We start from the raw sequence: 23,116 nt of genomic DNA on the forward strand, positions 1-23,116 counted from the left end.
AATAACCATGACTGTGATAATTGCATGTAAAAGAATCATTAATTGGTAAGAGTAGACTGCTTGAGGATTTAGTGTAGAAACTTTGCCATAACAGCTGAGCCACCGGAAGACTCCTGCATTGTTATTGTACTATTTTTAACTTCGGGGAAAATAGAAAAGTTTCAGGTTTTTGAAGTTATTAAATATTGGACCTTTGGACAAATAAAATTTTACTACTTACAAATTTACACTAGTCTCATAAAAATGTATCTTGGTATGATCTTTAATAATGCTGATCAGGCTATAGCTGTTGACAGTGCAAATTAATGGGTAAAAGTTCAGAGCTAATGTTGACATTATAACCGTTTTTATAAACATGCTTTTCTTTAAATGCTTTCATTATTAATTTATATTTTGAGGTGCTGTCTTTGTAGAACGAATTTGCATAGCTGAGCTATTTAGTAGCATCTAAAATAAGCTACTTTCCCAATGTTTGAGGGAAAGTAATCTTCCCTGGAATTTGATTTTCTGTAAACTCCCACTGTCTTGTCTGGAGTTTTTATGTTTTTATGTTGCCAAAGAACTGAAGTGAAGTTACATGCATAACAATAGCAGAACTTGAATGAGGAATTAAAGTTTAATTTACTGTATAATTTAATAATTATTATGTTAAATTGTAATGAGTAATTTAATAGGTAACTTTTAACAAGACTTTTCCTTGTGATGTATTTTAAAATTCTATGATTCATAGGTGGAACTCTAATATTTGATGAAGCTGACATTGAACTCCAGGCAGAAAATATTCTAATTACAGATGGAGGCATTCTTCAGGTATTCAAAAGAACATAATACATGTTCATTTTTAACCTTTCTCCATTCCTTTTTTTAAATACTATGTGTAAAATGGATAGTTAATTATACCAACCTCTCCTAAGTTTATCTTTGTTTAGGTCTCTGTTTTTGGTATAAAATCCTTCATGTAGGGATAAAAGTTTCCCAGAATATTGTGTTTTTAATGGGAAGATAGTAGTATATTCCCATAGAGCAGAATTTAAAATAGAACAGGAAAGAATTAACTCTTAGATGTGGCTAAAGTCAATCAGTATACCTTTCAAAGGTCTGGCATAGTGTATTTGGCTCACTAGAAAATTAAAGTTTTATCTTTCCAAAGAAAGATATGAACAACTGAGCAATTAATTCTCAAAAGAGAAGAGAAGATAGAAAAGAACAACTTTTGTGTAATTAGAATTGTGGATTTGGGGTTTTAATTTTCTGAATAGCATTTGTGACATCTTTTGCAGATTGGGACAGAGACATCCCCATTCCAACACAAGGCTGTCATTACCTTGCATGGGCACCTGCGATCTCCTGAGCTTCCTGTCTATGGTGCCAAAACACTGGCTGTGCGGGAGGGAATCCTGGATCTGCACGGTACTGTGGCCAAGTGGCTAAGGGAGTTGGTAGAGAAAGACTCACCAGGACACCAGGGATAATTATCCTGTGATAATTATAATTTATCCTGTGGCAAAGTAAAAGTGTGTTAGGCTTCTCATGTCTTTAGATATCCCCTATTTACCCCTTCCTTCTTTCCCACATCCAAGCAAGGCTGGCCCAGACATCAAGACTCAGAACCAGGCCAAGCGTGGTGGCTCATAACTGTAATCCCAGCACTTGGGGAGGCCAAAGCAGGTGGATCACCTAAGACCAGGAGTTCCATACCAGCCTGGCCAACATGGCAAAACCCTGTCTCTACTAAAAATACAAAATTTAACCAGGCATGGTGGTGCATACCTGTAAGTCCAGCTACTTAGGAGGCTGAAGCAGGAGAATCACTTGAACCCAGGAGGCGGTGGCTGCAGTGAGCCAAGATCGCACCACTGTACTCCAGGCTGGGTGACAGAGTGAGACTCTGTCTCTGTCTCAACCAAGGTCACACTTGGGAAAGTCTTTCTGGGCCTTTTCTACATTCCTCCTCTTCCCCCTTTCTATAGGCCTCCAGGCTCTTCTCATTTCATTTTACAGTAACTGTAGTACCTGTCTGTGATTGCCTGTTTACTTTATTTATTTATCTATATGAAAAGACTAAGTCTAGAAGCAGAAGAATGTAATTTCTTATATTTGTATCTGAAAATGGGGTCTCTCTGAAATATAACAAGAAATTTATAGTTGTAGATTTCTATAATTATATCCTAGAACACTGTCAGCAACCAAAAATGATTTTGATCATGTTTGAGGTACCAGGGCAACATACTATTTAAAGAAAGCATGGTGTGAATCTTTTTTATATTGAAGTCTTCTACATTGCAATAATCTATCCCTTTTATGAATTTAGAATACCAGAAACATGATACCTTATTATCATAAAAGTCCTACATGGGGCTCACTATGTATACTACGTAATTTCTTAGAAAAGTCTACATTTGACTCTAGATTATTAGTTTAACAAATTCCTATCAATAATGACAAAGACAATAGAATTCTGCTTTTTGTCAATATTATCACACCCATTTACATTGTGTCCCTGTAAAAAAAAAAAGATGGTTATAAATAGGGTATATCATTGCAGAAGAATATTTTTGAAAAGTTTTATAGTCATATGCATGTTATTACAAACACAATTGTTACTTTTATAAAGCAAGCATTCTACATATTTCTTCTTGGAGAAATGTATGAAATGCTAAGGCAAAATGAACCTTTCCAACACAGATTCAATTTAGGAAAAGATTAAAATGCATAAAGTTCTCAATAACCAATCAAACACATGTAAAGAAATACTTAGTGTGTACGTTGGTTCTAGGTGTGCCTGTTCCTGTGATCTGGACTCGCTTGGCTCATACTGCAAAGGCAGGGGAAAGAATTTTAATTTTACAAGAAGCAGTAACATGGAAGCCAGGAGATAACATTGTAATTGCAAGCACAGGACACAGGTATGATGTCTTCTGGGCTTAATGATATGTATTTAGAAAAGAAATTTTTACACTGTATAAAGAGGGACAATTCAGATGGTGCATGACTATTTGGTTTAAACTTGAAAACTGTAATAAAGAAACACAAACAGCCAAATACAGATTTGCCAAGTGTTAACATTAGGTTGATCCCATTTGTATTGCATTATAATTGATAGATTTACAATAAGAAAAAATATAAATTTGAACTTATGAAATAACTATGTCCTAGTAAAATGTATGTTTTACATGGTTTGGCTCCCATGTAAGAATCTGTTTGGAAAAAAGAAGCGTTTGACTACTAAAAGTCATTTGGAAATATCTTAGAGTTTTAAATACATACCTTAATGAATGCAAAAATGTAAATGAGCTTCTTAGTGTGAGTCACTAAAGAACACGTTTGAAAGCAGCCAGTGAACTCTCTTATCTTACAGCCTTAGCAGTGGCTCCCATGGAGCAAAATTGTCAGTAATGACTAAATAAAAGAGAAGAAATCATTATATGAAAAGTGATGATTCACATAACCTTTTAGGTGCCTGTTATTTTAAAACTGAAACTATGACCCTTAATTTCTGTTTAATTACATATTTTAGCAAATAAGACATAAAAGAAAGAAATTAACATAATACCACCAAGTATCATGGGGGTAGGGGCAAGAGAAGCATTATTTTTGCTTTATTGTTCAAATTATAGATAATGGTAAAATTGAATATGGTTCTGATTATTAGGAAACAAACAGTGATTTATGATAAGAAACAGCTAAATTTTATTAAGGCCATGATTCAGCTTAAATTTAAAATTCAAGATGGCATTTTGAGTTTGCCGTATTCCATATTAAAAATAGACTTGCAGTTATTAGGAAGAGTTAAATATATACTTAGCTTTAGTGCTCATTTTGTTCTGCCCTTGGAAGAAATTTTAATTATATAAAGGCAAAATAAAAAAGCAGGAAAATGACAGGGTTTACTAACAGAATAGAAAATCTTCATTTATGATTTTTTGTATGAAATGAAAGGGTAGCTTTAGGGTTTAGAATGGGGCTATTTAATTTTCAGAAACAAGAATTAAGGAGTTTCCCACCAAATCTAATTGTTCACTGTGTCCTTGATAAATCCTATTTGATAGTTTGCAAAGACAGTGGTTAAGAAAATGCCCTCAAAAGTCAGTGGTTAAGAAAATGCTTTCAAAAGTCAGTTTGTCTGTGTCTAGCTCCCAGCAATACCACTTACTAGTTCTGTAGTTATATTATTTTACCTTTCTGAGCTTCAGTAAAATTGGAATGTTATTAGTAAGGATTACATTAGTTAATAAGTGTAAAGCAGTAAAAGCAGAACTTGGCTCAAACTAAGTGCTTGTTACACTTAGTGTTGTTATAGTACAACAAAGGAAGGAAAGATGTGTTTAGGTACATACAATATATGAAAATGCTTTTCAGAACTTCTTTTCTAAAGAAATCATTGTATCATCCGAATTCAGGAAAATTCAAGAGAGGCTGATCTAAAGCCTTTTTGCATACCACCTGTGAGATCTTGTACCACTGGTTCACCCTTATCTCTAAGCATCCTTAATCTCCACCTCTCCCTGCCCCTCCCCTACAATTCCTTCCCTGCATCTTTTGCAATGATTCTTGTCCCCATCCACCCATTATCTTGATAAACAGCTTTGTTCTCCTGTCTCCTGTAGCATCTTTCTTTTTTTTAATCCTTTATTTTAGAGTTGTAAACTGCTTATATATTATATGCTCATTTCTTCTATTTTATCCTTACTATCCTTTGTTTTCTTTCTTTAAACCCCTGCATTCTAGTTTTCTTCTTCACAAATCTTTTTCAGTGACCTTGTAATTATCATCATTCATTATTTCCTTTGCATCACCAAGTTCTTTTGGTCTGCCCTTGGCATGTCCCTCATCAGCTTTCTCTGCTCTCAGTTTGATTTAGGTTCTCAGCCTCTCACACCTGGAATATTACATCACCTTCCTATTTGGGCTCCATTTCACTTTGTTACCCCCACGAATTCATTCTGCATTAATTTGTTCAATCAATCAAAACCTGTTATTGAGTTGTGACAGGTGCTGTACTAAGTGCTCAGCATATAAAATGATTTCAATGGGTCTCATTCCTAGAAGAGCAGACAAGTCAGCGGAAGGGACAGAAAGATAGATATCTCATAGGACTGCAGCGTGGTTGCTCTGAGCATTAACAGAGCATTATGCAGAGTGTATTGAGAATGCAGAAGTAGGGTTGGGAAAGTTGAGAGAGCTGCTTTGAATCTATTTCACATATGGCACCGTCATTCGAACTGCCATTTAAAGGAGGGAAAGGATTTGCCAAGGGAGAGAAGGGTCAAAAGAAAATGTTGGGAAAACACAGAGGTAACTCCCTTAGGCTTACCTTTCTTAACAGCAGCAATCACACTTTAGTAGATAATATATTATACAATCAAGCACTGACACACTTGTCTCCTTAAAATCAGGGAAATTTTCCACTTGGCATCCCCAGTACTTAGTTCCATGCCTAAAATGCAGGTTAGACCCTCAATAAATGTTTGTTGGATGACTAAATGCATGAATGTATACATTATAGAACTGGCAAATTCTTTCTGCTGTGACTGGAATTTGGGGTATATTTGGAGGAATGGTAAAAATGAGGTATCCTAAACTTCAACTCAATCATTTCTTTTCCCTGTTCAGGAACCTTCAGTGACTCCCCTTTGTAAAGGTTCTCAACTTGTGCATGGCGGACATTTTGGACCAGATCACCTTTGTTATGTTGGGGAAATCCTGTGTATCATGGGATGCTTAGAAACACCCCTGCCTCTACCTACTAGATGCCAGTAGCAGCCCCCAATTGTAATAACCAAAAATGTCTTCAGGCATTGCTAAATGTCCCCTGGGAGAAATAAAATCATCCTCAACTGAGAACCACTGAGTATAATCCTCCACATTATAAATGAATAGTTTTCCAAATACTTTTAATAAGCTAATCCAGTTCTAGGAACAAATGTAGAACTTGAAAAATATTTAATTGAATTGAAAATATTTGTAAAACTTAGTTAATAAAGCAAGAACAAAATATTTTATTCTAATTTCTGTTCAGAATATTATATGACATAAGAATAGTTTCCTGTTTTTTCAAAGAAGCATTTAAAATGAATAAAGCAAATATACCAAAACAATATGTTATGTCAATTAATATTAATTTTGAACATGTTTTGTTAAAATTTTTACAGACACAGTCAAGGAGAGAATGAAAAAAGGACCATTGCGGCTGTATCTGCTGATGGCATAAACATAACACTAAGTAATCCACTAAATTACACACACTTAGGAATTACGGTCACACTCCCTGATGGAACTCTGTTTGAAGCAAGAGCAGAAGTTGGAATTCTTACAAGAAATATTTTAATAAGAGGATCTGATAATGTTGAGTGGAATAACAAAATTCCAGCATGTCCTGATGGGTTTGACACAGGTAATTTTAGCAGCTCTCGTGGTTGGTATAATCGTGCCATATAGTTCTAAAATTTAATTGGTATATGTTGAAATACATTATTTCAATGTATATCATTGTAAAGATCATTAAATATAATTTAATGATATTAATCTTATTATAAGATACCTTTAAATATCTTGTAAATATAATTAAATGTGGAAATTTGAAAATGCTGATAGTATTTGTGAGTAACATGAAGATATTTGAATATATTGAAGAAAAGTGGTTAATGCTGACACTATAATGGGAGAAATAAGTGCACTTGGTTTCTGTTGATAAATTCTCTTCCTATACTTATGATTCATTATTATGTTTAGATTAGACCTTGATGATTAGTTTTACATATTGCCAGCAAGAAACTGCATTATTTAGATTTACTCAGAAAATATGGAGAACTATATTTGATAGTGATACAAAGATTCCGTTTAGCAAATCTTTGATTCATCAGGACTTTTTCAATTTTCCAGAATTTGCAGTTTATCAGAACAGTGTGAGAGTAGATTTACTATAGAAAGATACTTTAATTCCTAGACTGATGATGCACAGACAGACAAATGGGTAGATGGAATGATGGGGGGGGGGGAATCTATAGATATATAGATCTGAGCCAGTGGGGGTAGGCTAAGTCAGAGTTTTTCAAAGTCAGCACTGTTGGTACTTTGGCCCAGATAATTCTTTGCTGTGGGGCATCGTCCTGTGCATCACAGAATGTTTAACAGCACACTTGGCATCTACCAACTAAATTCTAGTAGCCTGCTCCAACAACTGTGACACCCAAAAGCATTTGCAGACTTTGCAAAAATATTCCCTGGGGGCAAAATTGGCCTCAGTTAAGAACCACTGGACTAGGTTATGCTCTATTTATCAACAAGCCCAAAATGTCAGTGATTTAAAATATAAAACTCTATTTCTCAGCCGGGCGCGGTGGCTCACGCCTGTAATCCCAGCACTTTGGGAGGCCCAGGAGGGCGGATCACGAGGTCAGGAGATCGTGACCATCCTGGCTAACATGGTGAAACCCTGTCTCTACTAAAAATACAAAAAAATTGGCCGGGTGTTGCGGCGGGCCCCTGTAGTCCCAGCTACTCGGGAGGCTGAGGCAGGAGAATGGCGTGAACCCGGGAGGTGGAGCTCGCAGTGAGCCGAGATCGTGCCACTGCCCTCCAGCCTGGGCGACAGAGCGAGACTCCGTCTCAAAATAAATAAATAAATAAAAGTCTATTTCTTATTCATACTACATGTGTCCCATATGGGTCAACAGGTGGGTTCTTCTCATTATAATTGCCTTGGGATCCAGGCTTATGAAGCATCTATCTCAGCATGGGCTTCTGTGATCTCTGAGGCAGGAGACGAGATTGCTGAAGAGTAAAGCACTAGCAACTAATTGCTTTGGTCTCAAAGTGATAGTTGTTTCTTATACTCCAGGGTCATTGGTCAGAACTGATTCCATGGCTATGTCTAACTCAAATTGAAGAGAGCGAGTTAGTGCAAACCCCATATACCCAGAAATAGAAGGGAAATGGATATTGGTAAATTTTAATGATGTTTATCACAGCTCTCATATCTATAGCAGGAAGCATAATGCATCTTATAAGTTCTCTTTTAAATATTTTAAGTAATCATTGATATCATTACAATACTATAAGTAGTTGAATAATAACTGATGCAGCTTAAATAATAGCCTTTTTTTAAAAAAGGAAGTATAAGACAAAGCTCACGGGATTTGATGTCAAGTGAGCCACGTTCTCATTCCAGTTCATCTGCATCAAGTCTCACAATGTACATGAAACCCAGTTTTATCCTGTTTAAATTAAGAACACTTTCTGTTCTATTTACTCTGGTTGTAAAAAGTAAGTGACATAATGCATATTCTCATGTTCTACAAATGTAAAATTGCATTGATTATGTTAATCCTCAAATCTTGGGGAAGGCTTCAGAAATAATAAAACTGAATCCCATTATCAATATTCCCTTGATCATTCAAATATTTGTTTAGTATCTTCTCTGAAAAATACTGTGTAAGTACTTTAGGGAATACAAAGTTGAACAAGACAAGGTACTTACCTATCTTGCTATCTGAAAGAGGAAATGATGTGAATACAAATAACTATGTTCTAGGATGAGGTTGAGATTATAAGTGAATCAAATGATACAATTACTTACGAGAAATTCAAATTGAGGATTCAAATCCTCAATATAGGAGGATTCTGACATGTTTTTTAATGATGCTTTAAAAACTGTTTTAAAGGAGAATTTGCTACACAGACCTGTCTCCAAGGAAAGTTTGGAGAAGAAATAGGAAGTGACCAATTTGGAGGCTGTATTATGTTTCATGCTCCTGTACCTGGTGCTAACATGGTAACTGGGAGAATAGAATATGTAGAGGTGAGAGGCATTATTACTAAATCACAGTGGTTTTCTCAAGGTTATCCATACAAGAAATATGTATTAAGCTCCTGCTGTTTGTCAATGCTACTTAGAATCTGATAGGGGAGACAGATACATAAGTAAACAATTTTAATATACCCATTTGATCATACCAAAATTTTGTTTCTCAAATTTTCTCACACCCCAAATCAAATTCATCAGCAATTCTATCTTCTCTACCCACAAAATGCTGTATCCAGAATCCAGTCTCTTTCCATACCTCCACCTGACCCTGAGCCTGAGCCACTATCTCCTCCCACCTGGACTGCTGTGATTTTCTCCTACCTGGTCTTCCTGCTCCCACCTTGCTCTAATAGAGTCTCCACACTTCAAAGTAAAATTTTAAAACCATAAATCATATCTTGTTACACCCCTCTTCAAAATCCTTCAGTGGCTTCATATTATACGTAAAACAACAGGTCTAAGTCCATCCCATAGGAACCATGTGATCTGACCCAGAGATGCCCTCTGATTTATCTTCTACGACCCCATGCCTTGCTTGTGCCATGCTAGTAATAGAGGACCCCTTATGTGATCATGTCAAGAACATTCCTATCTCAGGTCCTTCATAGTTGCTTTTCATTATTTATTTATTTATCTATTTATTTATTTTTGAGATGGAGTCTCACTCAGTTGCCAGGCTGGAGTGCAGTGGCACGATCTCAGCTCACTGCAACCTCCACCTCCCGGGTTCAAGTGATTCTCCTGCCTCAGCCTCCCAAGTAGCTGGGACTACAGGTGTGCACCACCACACCTAGCTAATTTTGTAGTTGTAGTAGAGACAGGGTTTCACCATGTTGGCCAGAATGGTCTCGATCTCCTGACCTTGTGATCTGCCTGTCTCGGCCTCCCAAAGTGCTAGGATTACAGGCGTGAGCCACCATGCCCAGCCTGTACTTTCTTTTCATTCTGCTTGGAATCCTCCTCCACCAAATACTGCATGGCTTATACCCCTATTTCAGTCAGATCTTTTGACGAGTGTAATCACTCCAGAGAGGACTTTCCTCACCACTTTTATTTAAAATTGCCACCCAAACTCCTATTTACTTTATTTATACATAACTCCTAACAGGATATCTATTTTTATTTATTTTCAATCTCTTCCTCTAGAACATAAGCTCTATTATTTTACAGATGTTGTCTTTATGGTTCTCTGTTGATTCCCTGGAACAATGCATGGCATATAGTAGATTCTCAGTTGATTGTAAATTAAACAAATACTTAAATATGCATATTATTGCTATGACATTAGAAACTCCCATGTATCTTATTTATATTCAGGCTGTATAATCAGGATTTGGCATAGTTTTTATCATGTATTCAGTAGAAGGAAGGAAGGGAGGGAGGAAGGGATAATAAAATCCATAAATCCGTTAAACCGGGCACACTGCGACTGCATTGATGGTGACATAGTCAGCACCTCCATTTGTAAACTTCCCTCCTCCTGAGATATGTTACATGTGACATCTGAGATATGGACTAAGTGAGATTGCTAGTTTGATCTGAATATCGAATATTAATAATGGTTAATTTTTAGTTTTAGATGGACAACAAAAATAGTGGACCTAATGTTTTATTTCATTACCCCATGAGATTATATGACACACCTGTGCATGCTCACACGCATGCACGCATGCACGTATACACGCACACAGACACGCTGGTATCCTCTGTATTAAATTATTAAATCATAGACCATTTGAAAGAATGCACAGCCCCGTGATTAAGAGCACCAGCTCTAGAGTTAGACCAACTTGGGTTTAAATGGAACTTCGTAACCATAAACAAGATACTCAGCCTTTCTAAACTTCCATTTATTAATCTGTAAAATGAAGTCAATGGTAAGTGCCTACTTTAGGGGATTATGGCAAAGACTAGGATCATGCATGCAAAGGAGCACAACATCTGGCACACATAAAACATTCAAGAAATGTTTCTTATTATTCCATAAGAAGCAAAGTAAAGTAAAAGAGAAAAAGAAGTCTGTCAAGATGTTTTATTTTCTGAAACACAGAAGTTTACTAATATACCAAGGTAAAAAGCAGAAGAGTCAAAGATGGCTTTTTATATTCTTTCATTCATTTTGTAGTAAGTGTGGTCTGTTATACATTGTATAAAACATGGTGGGTTGGAGGTTCAATGACATTTTCAAACAATAAACATGAAAACTTTAGAAGAAATAAATGTATTAATAATAACATAAAATTTGAGATTTTTTTGAAACAAGAAAATACAAGCTCAACATCTGAGCTATTACTAAATAACTGTGATTTCTGGGCTTAACAGGTATTCCATGCTGGCCAGGCTTTCCGGTTGGGGCGATATCCAATACATTGGCACCTGCTTGGAGATTTACAGTTTAAATCTTACGTAAGAGGCTGTGCAATTCACCAGGCCTATAACAGAGCTGTTACTATCCATAACACACACCATCTTCTGGTTGAGAGGAATATTATATATGATATTAAGGGAGGAGCATTTTTTATAGAAGACGGTATTGAACATGGCAATATCCTCCAGTATAACTTGGCAGTATTTGTACAGCAAAGTACCAGTCTACTGAATGATGATGTGACCCCGGCTGCGTTTTGGGTCACCAACCCAAACAATACCATACAACACAATGCTGTTGCTGGCGGCACTCACTTTGGCTTTTGGTACCGGATGAACAACCACCCTGATGGGCCATCCTATGACAGAAACATTTGTCAAAAAAGAGTTCCCCTCGGCAAATTTTTTAACAATACCGTCCATTCTCAAGGTTGGTTTGGAATGTGGATCTTTGAGGAATATTTCCCCATGCAAACAGGATCTTGTACGTCTACCGTGCCTGTGCCTGCAATATTTAACTCACTTACTACTTGGAACTGTCAAAAAGGAGCTGAATGGGTCAATGGAGGTGCCCTTCAGTTCCATAACTTTGTGATGGTGAATAACTATGAGGCTGGAATCGAGACTAAGAGGATCCTGGCTCCTTATGTTGGAGGGTGGGGAGAAACCAATGGAGCAGTGATTAAAAATGCCAAAATAGTTGGCCACCTTGATGAACTGGGAATGGGGTCTGCATTTTGCACAACAAAAGGCCTGGTTCTCCCATTTAGTGAAGGCTTGACTGTATCTTCTGTGTACTTTATGAACTTTGACCGTCCCAACTGTGTAGCTTTGGGAGTGACATCCATCTCTGGAGTTTGTAATGACAGATGTGGGGGTTGGAGTGCAAAGTTTGTTGACATTCAGTATTTTCACACACCAAACAAGGCCGGCTTTCGCTGGGAACATGAAATGGTATTGATTGATGTTGATGGCTCACTTACAGGTAATGTTACTTTTTAATTCGTGATAAAAATCCATTGGAAATACGCTAGCACAGAGTTAATTTGTTAAAGCAGACTTAGGTGCATTACAGATCTTACCTAATATCAAACTTTACTAATAATTTAAATGACAGAGGCAAGCACCAGGCACAGATGAGACATTCTTTAATGGAAGAGCCCCGAGCTGTCAGAGGCAGCCTCCAAATATGTCCTTTTTCTCCTGCATTGGCACAATTGATTTTAAATTAACAGAAAATTTGGGGCAATATTCATGGAAACATTGTTCACAAAGGGAAACCATTTCACTTTTAGAATGCCTCCATTTTATACTCAGTTAAGTTGCACAGAAAAGAAACTGCTTACATCACTACACTAATTCTCCAGCCAGTCATGCTCCAGAAACATATAAATTGCAGGCTTATTTACAAAAGCAATGTAGACAGACTGGATCTATCCTTGTGAAAATACTTTTAAGAGAAGAAATAAGTCACAAACCTGCTGTGAACCCTTTTCTTCCAATCTAAATCCTAAATTTTTAATTTATTCAAAGAATACCAAAAGAGAACAAAATTTCATATACATTGTAGGTTAAATTTTTTTCAGCATTTCAAGTTCGGAGTAGGTCACATTTTGAATATTTTGTAAATATTCATGATTTCTAGAATTTAGCATTTTTACAAATTGTAAATGATAAAAATCTGTCTAAATAAGATAGCAAGGCTATGTGCCTCATACTCTGTGAGTCAATCGACAGGTAAACCTATAGACAGTAATGATTTACTTTTGAAAGACTCTGAAGGATGAAAGAAGATTCATCTCAAAATTCAAATGCAAAACTTAAGTTTTCATCCACAGTCGTTAATTGTGACTTTAAAGAGGGAGAATGTTTGGATGCCTTTGGTATATGAAGCTTTGTGTAATGTTTATTGATTTACTTAATTCAGTTTAGGTTTTGAACATTAATTGGTAGTCTACCAGTTTCGAGTAAAGGCTTTATAGTCATAACACCTGGATTTATATCCTCCGTGTCCTTGAATAGGCTACTCATCCCAATTCCCATTTCCAACTTTGACTCTCATGGGTGCTTCACACCCTGTGTTTCAGCTAAATCCACAATAACATTCCTAACCAAAGAGGCACTGCAATGCTTCTATATGAGATCCTCTTGCCCCATGCAAACAAACAAACAAACAAAAAATTACCCAGACCTTTAGATTGTATTAGTGGTACTATGGGTCACAATTCTGTATATTGTAGACCTTTTTTATGTTTCTTAATGTGAAATAAAAAACATTTTGTTTGTTTGTTTCCCAGGGCACAAAGGACATACCGTCATTCCACACAGCTCATTGCTAGACCCTTCTCATTGTACTCAGGAAGCTGAGTGGAGCATCAGGTTCCCTGGATCAGTCTGTGATGCTTCAGTCAGCTTTCACCGTTTAGCGTTCAACCAGCCTTCTCCAGTATCTCTGCTTGAAAAGGATGTGGTTCTTTCAGACTCTTTCGGTAAGTGGAATATATTAGTTTAAACAACTTATTTAAATATATCTTCCTAAACTTTTGTCATCATCTTCTTGCATTGTTACTTGGTTGTTCAAATACTGCAGAAAGTATAATATTTATATTAGAGTCCAAGCAGGAAACAAATAGTACTCTCAAAGTAGGTGTTTGAGAAGCATTTTATAAATGCAGAGGCTAGCACAGTATTCTGCTTATCAAGAAACCTCCAGACAATATTATGATAGAGAGAAAGGAATGTTGGCATAGCCCTTGGAGCAAGTAAAAATGTAGCAGTGTTTCTGCCACTCAAGGCAGATGTTTTCGATTGTCCTTGCTGATTGAGATGGGATGGGGGAGCATTTTCTAGGTTAATAGCTGCCTACCAGGTGCCAGGGATTGTGGATTTACTGATTTGTTCCAGTAAAGGTACAATACCTGTAACACCAGATATGCTTGACATCATTACCTGACTATGTTGCATTAATTTACTGTCATTGTTCATAATTCATCTGGCCAAACCAGCCAAACAAGCAAGCTAACTAAATGGGGATGTGGTGAAAATCCTGAATCTCACATTTCTTAATTCTTCAATCATGGCACTAATCTCTGCATTTCCCCACTACCCCCACCCCACCAGCAACTCGAGGATTTAAACTTGCTTTTATTTAATTAAGGGGGTGGCAAACATGGTTCCTAGAGTATAGGGTATCCACATAGTTCCTACTACTATATTTGACCCTGCTCCATTAGTTGGGGAACCAGTTTGGGAATTCTTCCAGTTACTAACTGTGTCTAGTGTCACTCTACCTGACCTAACCCACCCTGACTGGCTCAGATCTATATCTCTATCTCTTTATCATTCCATCCATCATCTCTCTAGAAATTATTAGTTAAAATATCTATTTATAATGAATCCACTCTCACAATATACACTGTTCTGAGGGACTGTAGATTCTGAAAAATGGAAAAAGCATTGATGAATCAAAGATTTGCTAAACAAAATGTTAATATCATCGTCAAATATGTTTTTTTACATTTTCTGGGTAAATCTAAATGTTGCAATTTCTTGACAGCAATATGGAAAACTGTAATCATCAAGGTGTAAACACATAATAAGGAATCATAAGTATAGAAAAAGAGTTTAATAACAGAATCCAAGTGCACTTATTTTTCTCTTATAGTGTCAATATTTACCATTTCCCATCAGTATTGCAAATACTTTCATGTTACTTTAAAATGCTATCAATATTGTTGATTTTTTCCCATTTAATGATATTTACAAAGTAGAGACTTGCCATTTAAAAATTTTAAACCATGTATCTCAATATAAACCAATTAAGATTTGAAAATGTTTAGCATAGTTATACCAGCCACATGATAGCTGCTAAAATTACTTATGTCAAACCCATCAGGACATGCTGGAATTTTGTTATTACGCTCCATGTTGTCAGCTTCTCTTATTAAGATATTTCTTAGAAGAATTTCAACTTCTGTCCTCATTTCAAACGAATGCAGTCTTTTAGATTTTATATATGATTCAGGAAGGCAGGTATTTCTGAATTTATGACATAATAGCTTTCTTGTCAAGTCTCTCTGTGCCCTTTAAGAATTAACATTTTTTATTTAGTTACTAAACTGTGAATACCTAGAGGGTAAGATCTACAAACTTATCTTTCTGACACCACAAGACTCATCACAGAACATTGTAAATACTAAGTACTCGGCAAGTGTTGAATTAAATGGAATTAGTTGCAATACTCAGACCAGATTGCAAATACTCAAACCAGATTTTATATATCTGTTTCCACTGTACATTCTGGAACTGGAGAAATAACCATAACATGTACCCATGACCCTACTGGACTCACTGTGAGACTAAGTGAAGATTCATCCATCACTTGCCCTCGATAAGCCCCTACTCTGGCTGGTGGGCCATGTTAGCATGTTGGCATTGGTGACTTCGAGGATTATTAGCATCAGTTTAGAGCTAGGATCTAATAATATGGAAGGTCTGGTTATTTTTCTTTCCTTAGTATAATTGGTCACAGATCTCTTTCACTCAGTGGTGAGGCTTTTGGTCTGTGAATTGGCTTGGATCTAGAAAATAGGTCAGAAGCAGTGAATTTCTACCTAGGTAATTTGAGTTAGACTTCTGCCGTCTAAGACCTCTATTAGTTTTCTTCCTATATGCACACCAAATATCACCTTAATGTGCTACTCTCTATTTAATCTTTGGAATCTCAAGATCAACCAATCAGTTATCACAGATTCCTGCAGGTCAGAACACTCTGATTAATCCTCTGCCCAGTGACTATTGTGCTAATTAAATCCACCTTTATATCTAACGGTTAAGCACTGACTCCTGCCACTTTTAGATTCCGTTATTCCTACCGGGATCAAATAACACAATCCCATGGCACCATCCCCTACCAGCACTTCTGGCATTGAGAAAACAGCTACAATAGAACTCTTCAAAGGGCTAGTAAGGGGAAAATGCTATTGCCATTGCTGGCCCTAAAAAGATGAAGGGAAGGTACAGTTACATGGACCCAGAAACAGAGCTGTATGAAGGCTGCCTGAAAGAAGCTGTGCCCCTTGGTTGAGAGATACAAGAGCCCATCAAGATCCCCCTACATTCCCTAAGGGTGAGAGTCAGGGCAATAAATACCTCTCTTTCACCTTTCTCCTTCCCTTTCTTCTCTTTACTGTGTTTCCTACTGTCCAACGCCAACCAGAAGCCAGAAGGCAAAGGAGCAGGTTAGAAAAGGGTGAAAAGTGGATCTACAGGAGAAAACATAAGTGTGCAGCGCCACTTCCATCACTCATTATGATGATATAAATTATTACATTTAATTTTAAAACATTTTTTCTAGTTTTTTTCCCCCTGTGAATTAAAAGGATCATGTACCTGCTATCTGAGTAATAGCTATACCCACTGTCACAGTGCCTTAATAATATAAACCCAGAAACCATTGCTTTTCTTCTGGTAAATAGATGTCCAGAATGGAATGATGCTACTTAAACTTTTAAAGTCTGTGGTACAATAAAATATTTTAAACAAAATATCTACAAATGTTTCTTCCAAATAAAAACTGAAATAAAAGGTAACCGAAACATCAAAAGCAAATGAAGTTATTTTATCTAATGAAGTGATGTTTTAGTATTTCCCATTGCTGTATCATAGAATCGTTTTTTATTTAATCATCCTTTTACATACTTTATGGCATACCTGTGAGTAAACTGAACATTAGTATTTTATTAAAACATGATTTACGATACACTTTTACAGAAACGCAGAGATGTGCAACCTTCCTAAGTAAATTATTTTAAATATACAACATAATAAAGTATATATTCCTTTATTAATTTTTAAGCACTAATATTCAAATATCTAAGCTTTCAAATCTCTAAGCTTTCTTTATATGGTCATTTTTAGTGGTGGTGAGGATTTTCAAAAGGAGCTTTTGTTTGCTTATTTGTTCATATTCTGGTTTTTTGATTCAGGAAATCTGGTTATTTCTGAATTTATAAGATTATAGCTTTCTTGTCAAGTTTCTCTGCACCCTTTGGTCTATTCCCTTCAAGAATTAAGATTTTTTATTTAGTTACTAAATTGTACTACCTAGAAGTCAAGATCTACAAACTTACCTTTCTGACACCACAAGGCTCAACACAGAACATTGCAAATAGTAACTACTCAGCAAGTGTTGAATTAAATGGAATTAGTTGCAATACTTAGACCAGATTGCAAATTAGAGAAAACACTATACCAGGCATTTTACTTCTGTGTGTGAAAAAAAAAAAAATCAACTGTATAGTAAAGTACACTTGGCTACTTTGGTCTCCATTAAAGTCAAACAAAATTATTTACTTCTACAATTTAAAAACAGAAAAAGATAACTTGTCCTGATTGTATGTGTATGCTAAGTGAAACAAAAGTTTAAAAGTATACTAGGTTAGTGGGAAGTAAGGGGTCGCTATAACTTTATATATGTCCTTATATATCTTTACCAAAGCATCTCATGCATGATAGTGTATCTTCATGTAAATATATGTATAAAGTTATACCAGATGGCAAATTAACTTGAGACGCTAACTCTTAATGATCCTATTTTTAGAAAATAAAAACTTCAAAGAGTTTATATTTCAGTCCAAGACACTTAAAACAGACATACTTGAAACGAGTGCAGCTTAAAAAATTAGGAAAAACACAACTTACAAAAATGGAAATTTGTTTCACTTAAAAACTGAATTATTAAGAAATGTCAGGTTAAAATGCAATCCCAAGCATCAGAAAACTTCACTGGAGGCTGGGTGCAGTGGCTCATGCCTGTAATACTAGCACTTTGGGAGGCCAGGGTGGGCAGATTACTTGAGGTCAGGAGTTCGAAACTAGCCTGGCCAACATGGTGAAACCCTGTCTCTACTAAAAATACCAGAAAAATTAGCCAGGTGTAGTGGCGCATGCCTATAATCCCAGCTACTCAGGAGGCTGAGGCAGGAGAATTGCTTGAATCCAGGAGGTGGAGGTTGCAGTGAGCCGAGATCATACCACTGGACTTTAGCCTGGGTGACAGATCAAGACTCCATCTCAAGAAAAAAAAAAAGAAAGAAAGAAAAAAGAAAGAAAACATCAGTGGAATTTAGTTCTGCAAATCCAAGAGCAAATTCTAGAGATTTTGGATGATTTTAATCAGCTCTTCTATGTTAACCATTCACAACAGACTATCTCAAAATTCAATAGCTTAAGCCTACAATCGTTTATTCTTAGATGTCCAGAGGCTAGGTTGATTGATCTAGGCTGGGCTCTACTGGGAGGCTCTGCTTCAGTATGAGACTTTGCTTCTTGCCAAGGGCTGAGCTCAGGTAACTCCACATGTACTCGTTCCAAGTGTCAGGCAAAGGGAGAGCAGTTACCTGGGGGAGGCTCAAGAAGTCAAGCCTCACAGAGCAAGCACTTTTCAAGCATTTGCTAGTGTCAGTTCCACTAATGTCCCATTGGCCAAGATCAACGAAGCAGGGAAGTCTACTTTGCCCTCAAGGAGAAGAGAGGAGTGGATATTTGTTGAACAATAATCCATTGGATTATTGCTGGACAATAATCCAATAATTATGACTAATCCAACTATAGTCATAGTTCTTTTCATACTTTTCAGGATTTTTTGGTAGTGAAAGTTTTTGGTGCCTCTGCTCGTGAATCTTTTAAAATTAATACTAACTCATAAAGCATAGAAATTCATGAATTTGTTCTCTCACGACATTGGAATTTTGTTTGGTTTTACTTTGAAAAGTAAATGAATGACAGATTATTTTATAATCTTGCTTCTAGCTTCTTCCTCCTAAATTTTTTTTTTTTTTTTTTTTTTTGAGACGGAGTCTCGCTCTGTCGCCCAGGCTGGAGTGCAGTGGCCGGATCTCAGCTCACTGCAAGCTCCGCCTCCCGGGTTTACGCCATTCTCCTGCCTCAGCCTCCAGAGCAGCTGGGACTACAGGGGCCCGCCACCTCGCCCGGCTAGTTTTTTGTATTTTTTAGTAGAGATGGGGTTTCACCGTGTTAGCCAGGATGGTCTTGATCTCCTGACTTCGTGATCCACCCGTCTCGGCCTCCCAAAGTGCTGGGATTACAGGCTTGAGCCACCGCGCCCGGCCACCTCCTACATTTTTAAAATAAGAGGTTGTTAATTTAATAACAATCCAATCTGAGATGAAAAGTAAAGGAAGGGGGAAAAAATAGGGGCAATTAATGAAAGACCTTTCCTTTGTATTGTAAGAGAACTTTTCAAATCTTCTATTAAAGTTATCAGGCACTCTCTTGTGACCAAAGCATTACTAAATTATACAGTTTTTCCCATAACAGGTAGTTCAGGTTCAAAGTTCGTATTCGTAAAATGTATATATCTTCATCAGTGTTAAGTTATAGGTCTAGTTATAGCCTTGTTCTTTAAGAACTCTAAATCAAAAGTCCATTAAACTCAAACAAAACTATTTACTACTAAAAATTAATATGTGTTGTACAGATTTTAATTAGCTCAACAGATATAGGAAACTAATAAAGAGTCAGAGTTTATGTTTTTATATATTCTACATCAAGGATTCTGAATAAGTTCTTAAAGAATAAAAATGAAATTATGTTTAGATCAATGATCTTTAAATAATTATATTAATATATTTAGGCACTTTTGTTTTAGCAGTTGTAATTTCACAAGGTTTCAAGTATATCTTTCCCTAAGGAATAGAGGCTCCATCTCAATTCAAAATTCCAAGTTTGAAAGCATTTTACTTTCCAGTTGAATGTAATATTAATCATTTCAGTTCTTCAGTTAAATGAAGACATTTAGAACATAAGTAATGAAATGCTATATTAATCTTTTTAAAGACTTTCATAGACTAAACCAATATTTGCTAAACCAACTAAACCAAACCAACATTTGCACTTGTTTATAAAAGGAGGACTTTATTAGAGGTAGAGATTACTATTATTTGCTTGTTCTATGTTCTCCTATAGGCACAAGCATTATTCCATTTCAGAAGAAACGACTGACTCATATGTCTGGGTGGATGGCTCTGATTCCAAATGCAAAACACATTAACTGGTATTTTAAAGGTGTGGATCACATAACCAACATTTCATATACATCAACATTCTATGGATTTAAGGTAAAAATATTTATCTTCTAATGATTATAATTGCGTATTACCCAAACACAGCCTACATCCTCATACTTAGTCACACACATTGTCAGGCCAGAGGGACCTTTTATCACAAATTGACCTGTTGAAATCCTGCACATTCTTCACGAACCATTCTGAATCTAAGAAGTAAGCCAAAAAAAAATTCATTTGAGAATCAGAAGTAAGCAATCTTTCTGCCACGTTGCTGTAGTACTAAGCTTATTCCTCTGTCATTATTACCATGATAATAACTTACCTTTACTGAGTGTTTATGATATCTCAGGGATCAGCAGTTAAGAACTTTATTTTTTATATAATGAAATAGATTAACCATACCTGAGGTCAAGTGTTGGAGACCAGCCTGACCAACATGGTGAAACCTTGTCTCTATTAAAAATACAAAAAAAAAAAAAAATAGCCAGGTGTGGTGATGGGCACCTGTAGTCCCAGCTACTTGTGGAGACTGGGGCAAGAGAATCGCTTGAACCCAGGAGGCAGAGGTTTCAGTAAACCAAGATCACCCTACTGTACTCCAGCCTGGGCAATAGAGGGAGACTCCATCTCAAAAAAAAAAAAGGCCACTACCTAACTCTATCTAAATCTAACATTCTGTGAATATTTACTTTCTAATTTATATTAAAAAAAGGTATATGAAGTGGAAGCCCTCTGTATTATTTACTGTCATCTCATTTCCTATTCTCCACCTCTAATGGTAGCCAGTATCCTGAATTGGATGTTTTCCATCTTATACATGTTCTTCCACTTATACTACACATTTGTGCTGCATTGTTTTAAATATTTTTAAACATTATAGAAATAAAATATTGTCTACAATTGTATCTGTCAATTTTTTAAATAAAATATTTTCTAAATGTATGCATACATACATCACATATATATGTGTGTATGCATATATATACACTATACATGTGTATACTTAATGTATATGTGTATATATATACATACACACAGGAGAGAGAGATCCTTTCATTGCCTTAGTGACAGAACTAGCATTATTGTCATAGACATGTAAAATGTTAATAAACAAAATAGAAATTCAAGACAACAAACAAACTAAAGCCAAAACTTTTAAATCTTAACATAATATAGGGGCTAACTATATATCATTAAAATTAATGTGTCATATGAAGAATATTAACATACAAGTGACATTTTTCTACAAACTTTTATAGGAAGAAGACTATGTAATTATATCACATAACTTCACTCAAAATCCTGATATGTTTAATATTATTGATGTGAGGAATGGTTCCTCAAATCCATTGAATTGGAATACTAGCAAGAATGGAGACTGGCACCTTGAAGCAAACACTAGTACTCTATATTATTTGGGTATGTGTCATTAGGCAGAGTGATATTTTATCTGATGCTTTGTCTAAAGGATGAGAAAAATTGCTTAATAAGCAAATGTGTTGTACAGTGCTTAATATATATAAGATTCAATGAATGTTTGCTGAATGGAAAAACTGGAGAAAAAAATTATTCTTGAAAAGGATTTGAGTTGAATTAAGAACTTTCATTTTATGTTGAAGGTGACACCAGCATGCTTACACATTGACAGTTTTATTTCATAGACTTAGAGAGAATGAATACAATGGAAGCTGATATATATTTTGTTTCCATTTTTATTATTTAATTATTTGGAAAATTAAAATATGTAAGAATAAATTTTAATTAAATTCTAAAACATTCATTTTTATCAAAATATTTGACTATGTATGTCTTTATAATATGTACATCATCAGAATTTCTCCACATCTCTTCCATACATATGAATTATAATTCAAGTTACTACCTAAAGAACATTTTCCAAAATGCCATAATTTTGTTTACATTCAAGTACTTTGGTCACTATGTTCATTTAACCCATTTTTACTTTTTACTTCACTTTCAGTGTCAGGAAGAAATGACCTTCATCAGAGTCAGCCCATTTCTGGGAACCTGGACCCTGATGTGAAAGACGTTGTTATTAATTTCCAAGCTTACTGTTGTATTCTCCAGGATTGCTTTCCTGTACATCCCCCATCAAGAAAACCAATTCCCAAGAAGCGACCAGCCACATATAAGTATATAGGCCTTTTGTAGTTGATACCCTCCAATATCTCTTAACATAATCCTTTTCACATGTCACTCCTGGGTGAAACAATAATGCTTTACTTCTGCACAATGTCTTGTAGGTTACAAAGTACTTTCACACTCATTGCTTTGCTTGAGCCTTACAAAAACCTTCATAAGAAAATGAAAAAGTCTTACAAAAATTACGTGTGAAAGTTACTGGTAACCTCACAGTTGCAGAATGTTAGATTTAGATTATTAGACCTGGCCCAATTCCCTTATTATATAGATGAGAAAGCTGACACCCAGTGAACATAGGTGCATTACCTGAGATCACAGAGCTCACTGATGCATATCCAGTACAGCACCAGAAATTAAGTCTCCTTGAGAATCCAATGCTTTCTTAGCAGGTGCTGTCTCTAGAATAACCACCGTGGTCAAATTTCATAATAGAACTTAGTTAATTTTCTTTCAAATATATTTTAATTCTTCTAGTTAAAAACAGTATTTCTATCTTTGTAACTTATGTAGCTCTTTACCTTTATTTCTCATGTGAAGCATCACTTTCTACCTTGTATTAGAGTAATTACTGGACATGATGCTACTAGTACATTCAGTATTAGTCTTTAAGACCCTGAAAGGCATCATCCTGATTTGATGTATATTTGCATCCCTTATGGACAATACTACTGATAAAAATCATGATGATGCT

General features: G+C 35.8%; 1 protein-coding gene across 1 annotated transcript in view; it reads left to right on the top strand.

Annotated features, from left to right (window-relative positions):
• The window catches only part of PKHD1L1 (PKHD1 like 1), a 157,754-nt gene that overhangs the window by 87,911 nt on the left and 46,727 nt on the right, over window positions 1-23,116 (top strand). The window contains exons 44-53 of the mRNA XM_025394337.1: window positions 731-810; window positions 1,281-1,410; window positions 2,777-2,906; window positions 6,153-6,394; window positions 8,664-8,800; window positions 11,129-12,158; window positions 13,471-13,662; window positions 20,162-20,313; window positions 21,522-21,681; window positions 22,244-22,415. Of these exons, the coding sequence (XP_025250122.1) occupies window positions 731-810; window positions 1,281-1,410; window positions 2,777-2,906; window positions 6,153-6,394; window positions 8,664-8,800; window positions 11,129-12,158; window positions 13,471-13,662; window positions 20,162-20,313; window positions 21,522-21,681; window positions 22,244-22,415 (2,425 nt within the window). The remainder of the gene's footprint in view (window positions 1-730; window positions 811-1,280; window positions 1,411-2,776; window positions 2,907-6,152; window positions 6,395-8,663; window positions 8,801-11,128; window positions 12,159-13,470; window positions 13,663-20,161; window positions 20,314-21,521; window positions 21,682-22,243; window positions 22,416-23,116) is intronic.

The sequence above is a fragment of the Theropithecus gelada genome, chromosome 8, assembly GCF_003255815.1.
Source record: "Theropithecus gelada isolate Dixy chromosome 8, Tgel_1.0, whole genome shotgun sequence".
NCBI lineage: Eukaryota > Metazoa > Chordata > Mammalia > Primates > Cercopithecidae > Theropithecus > Theropithecus gelada.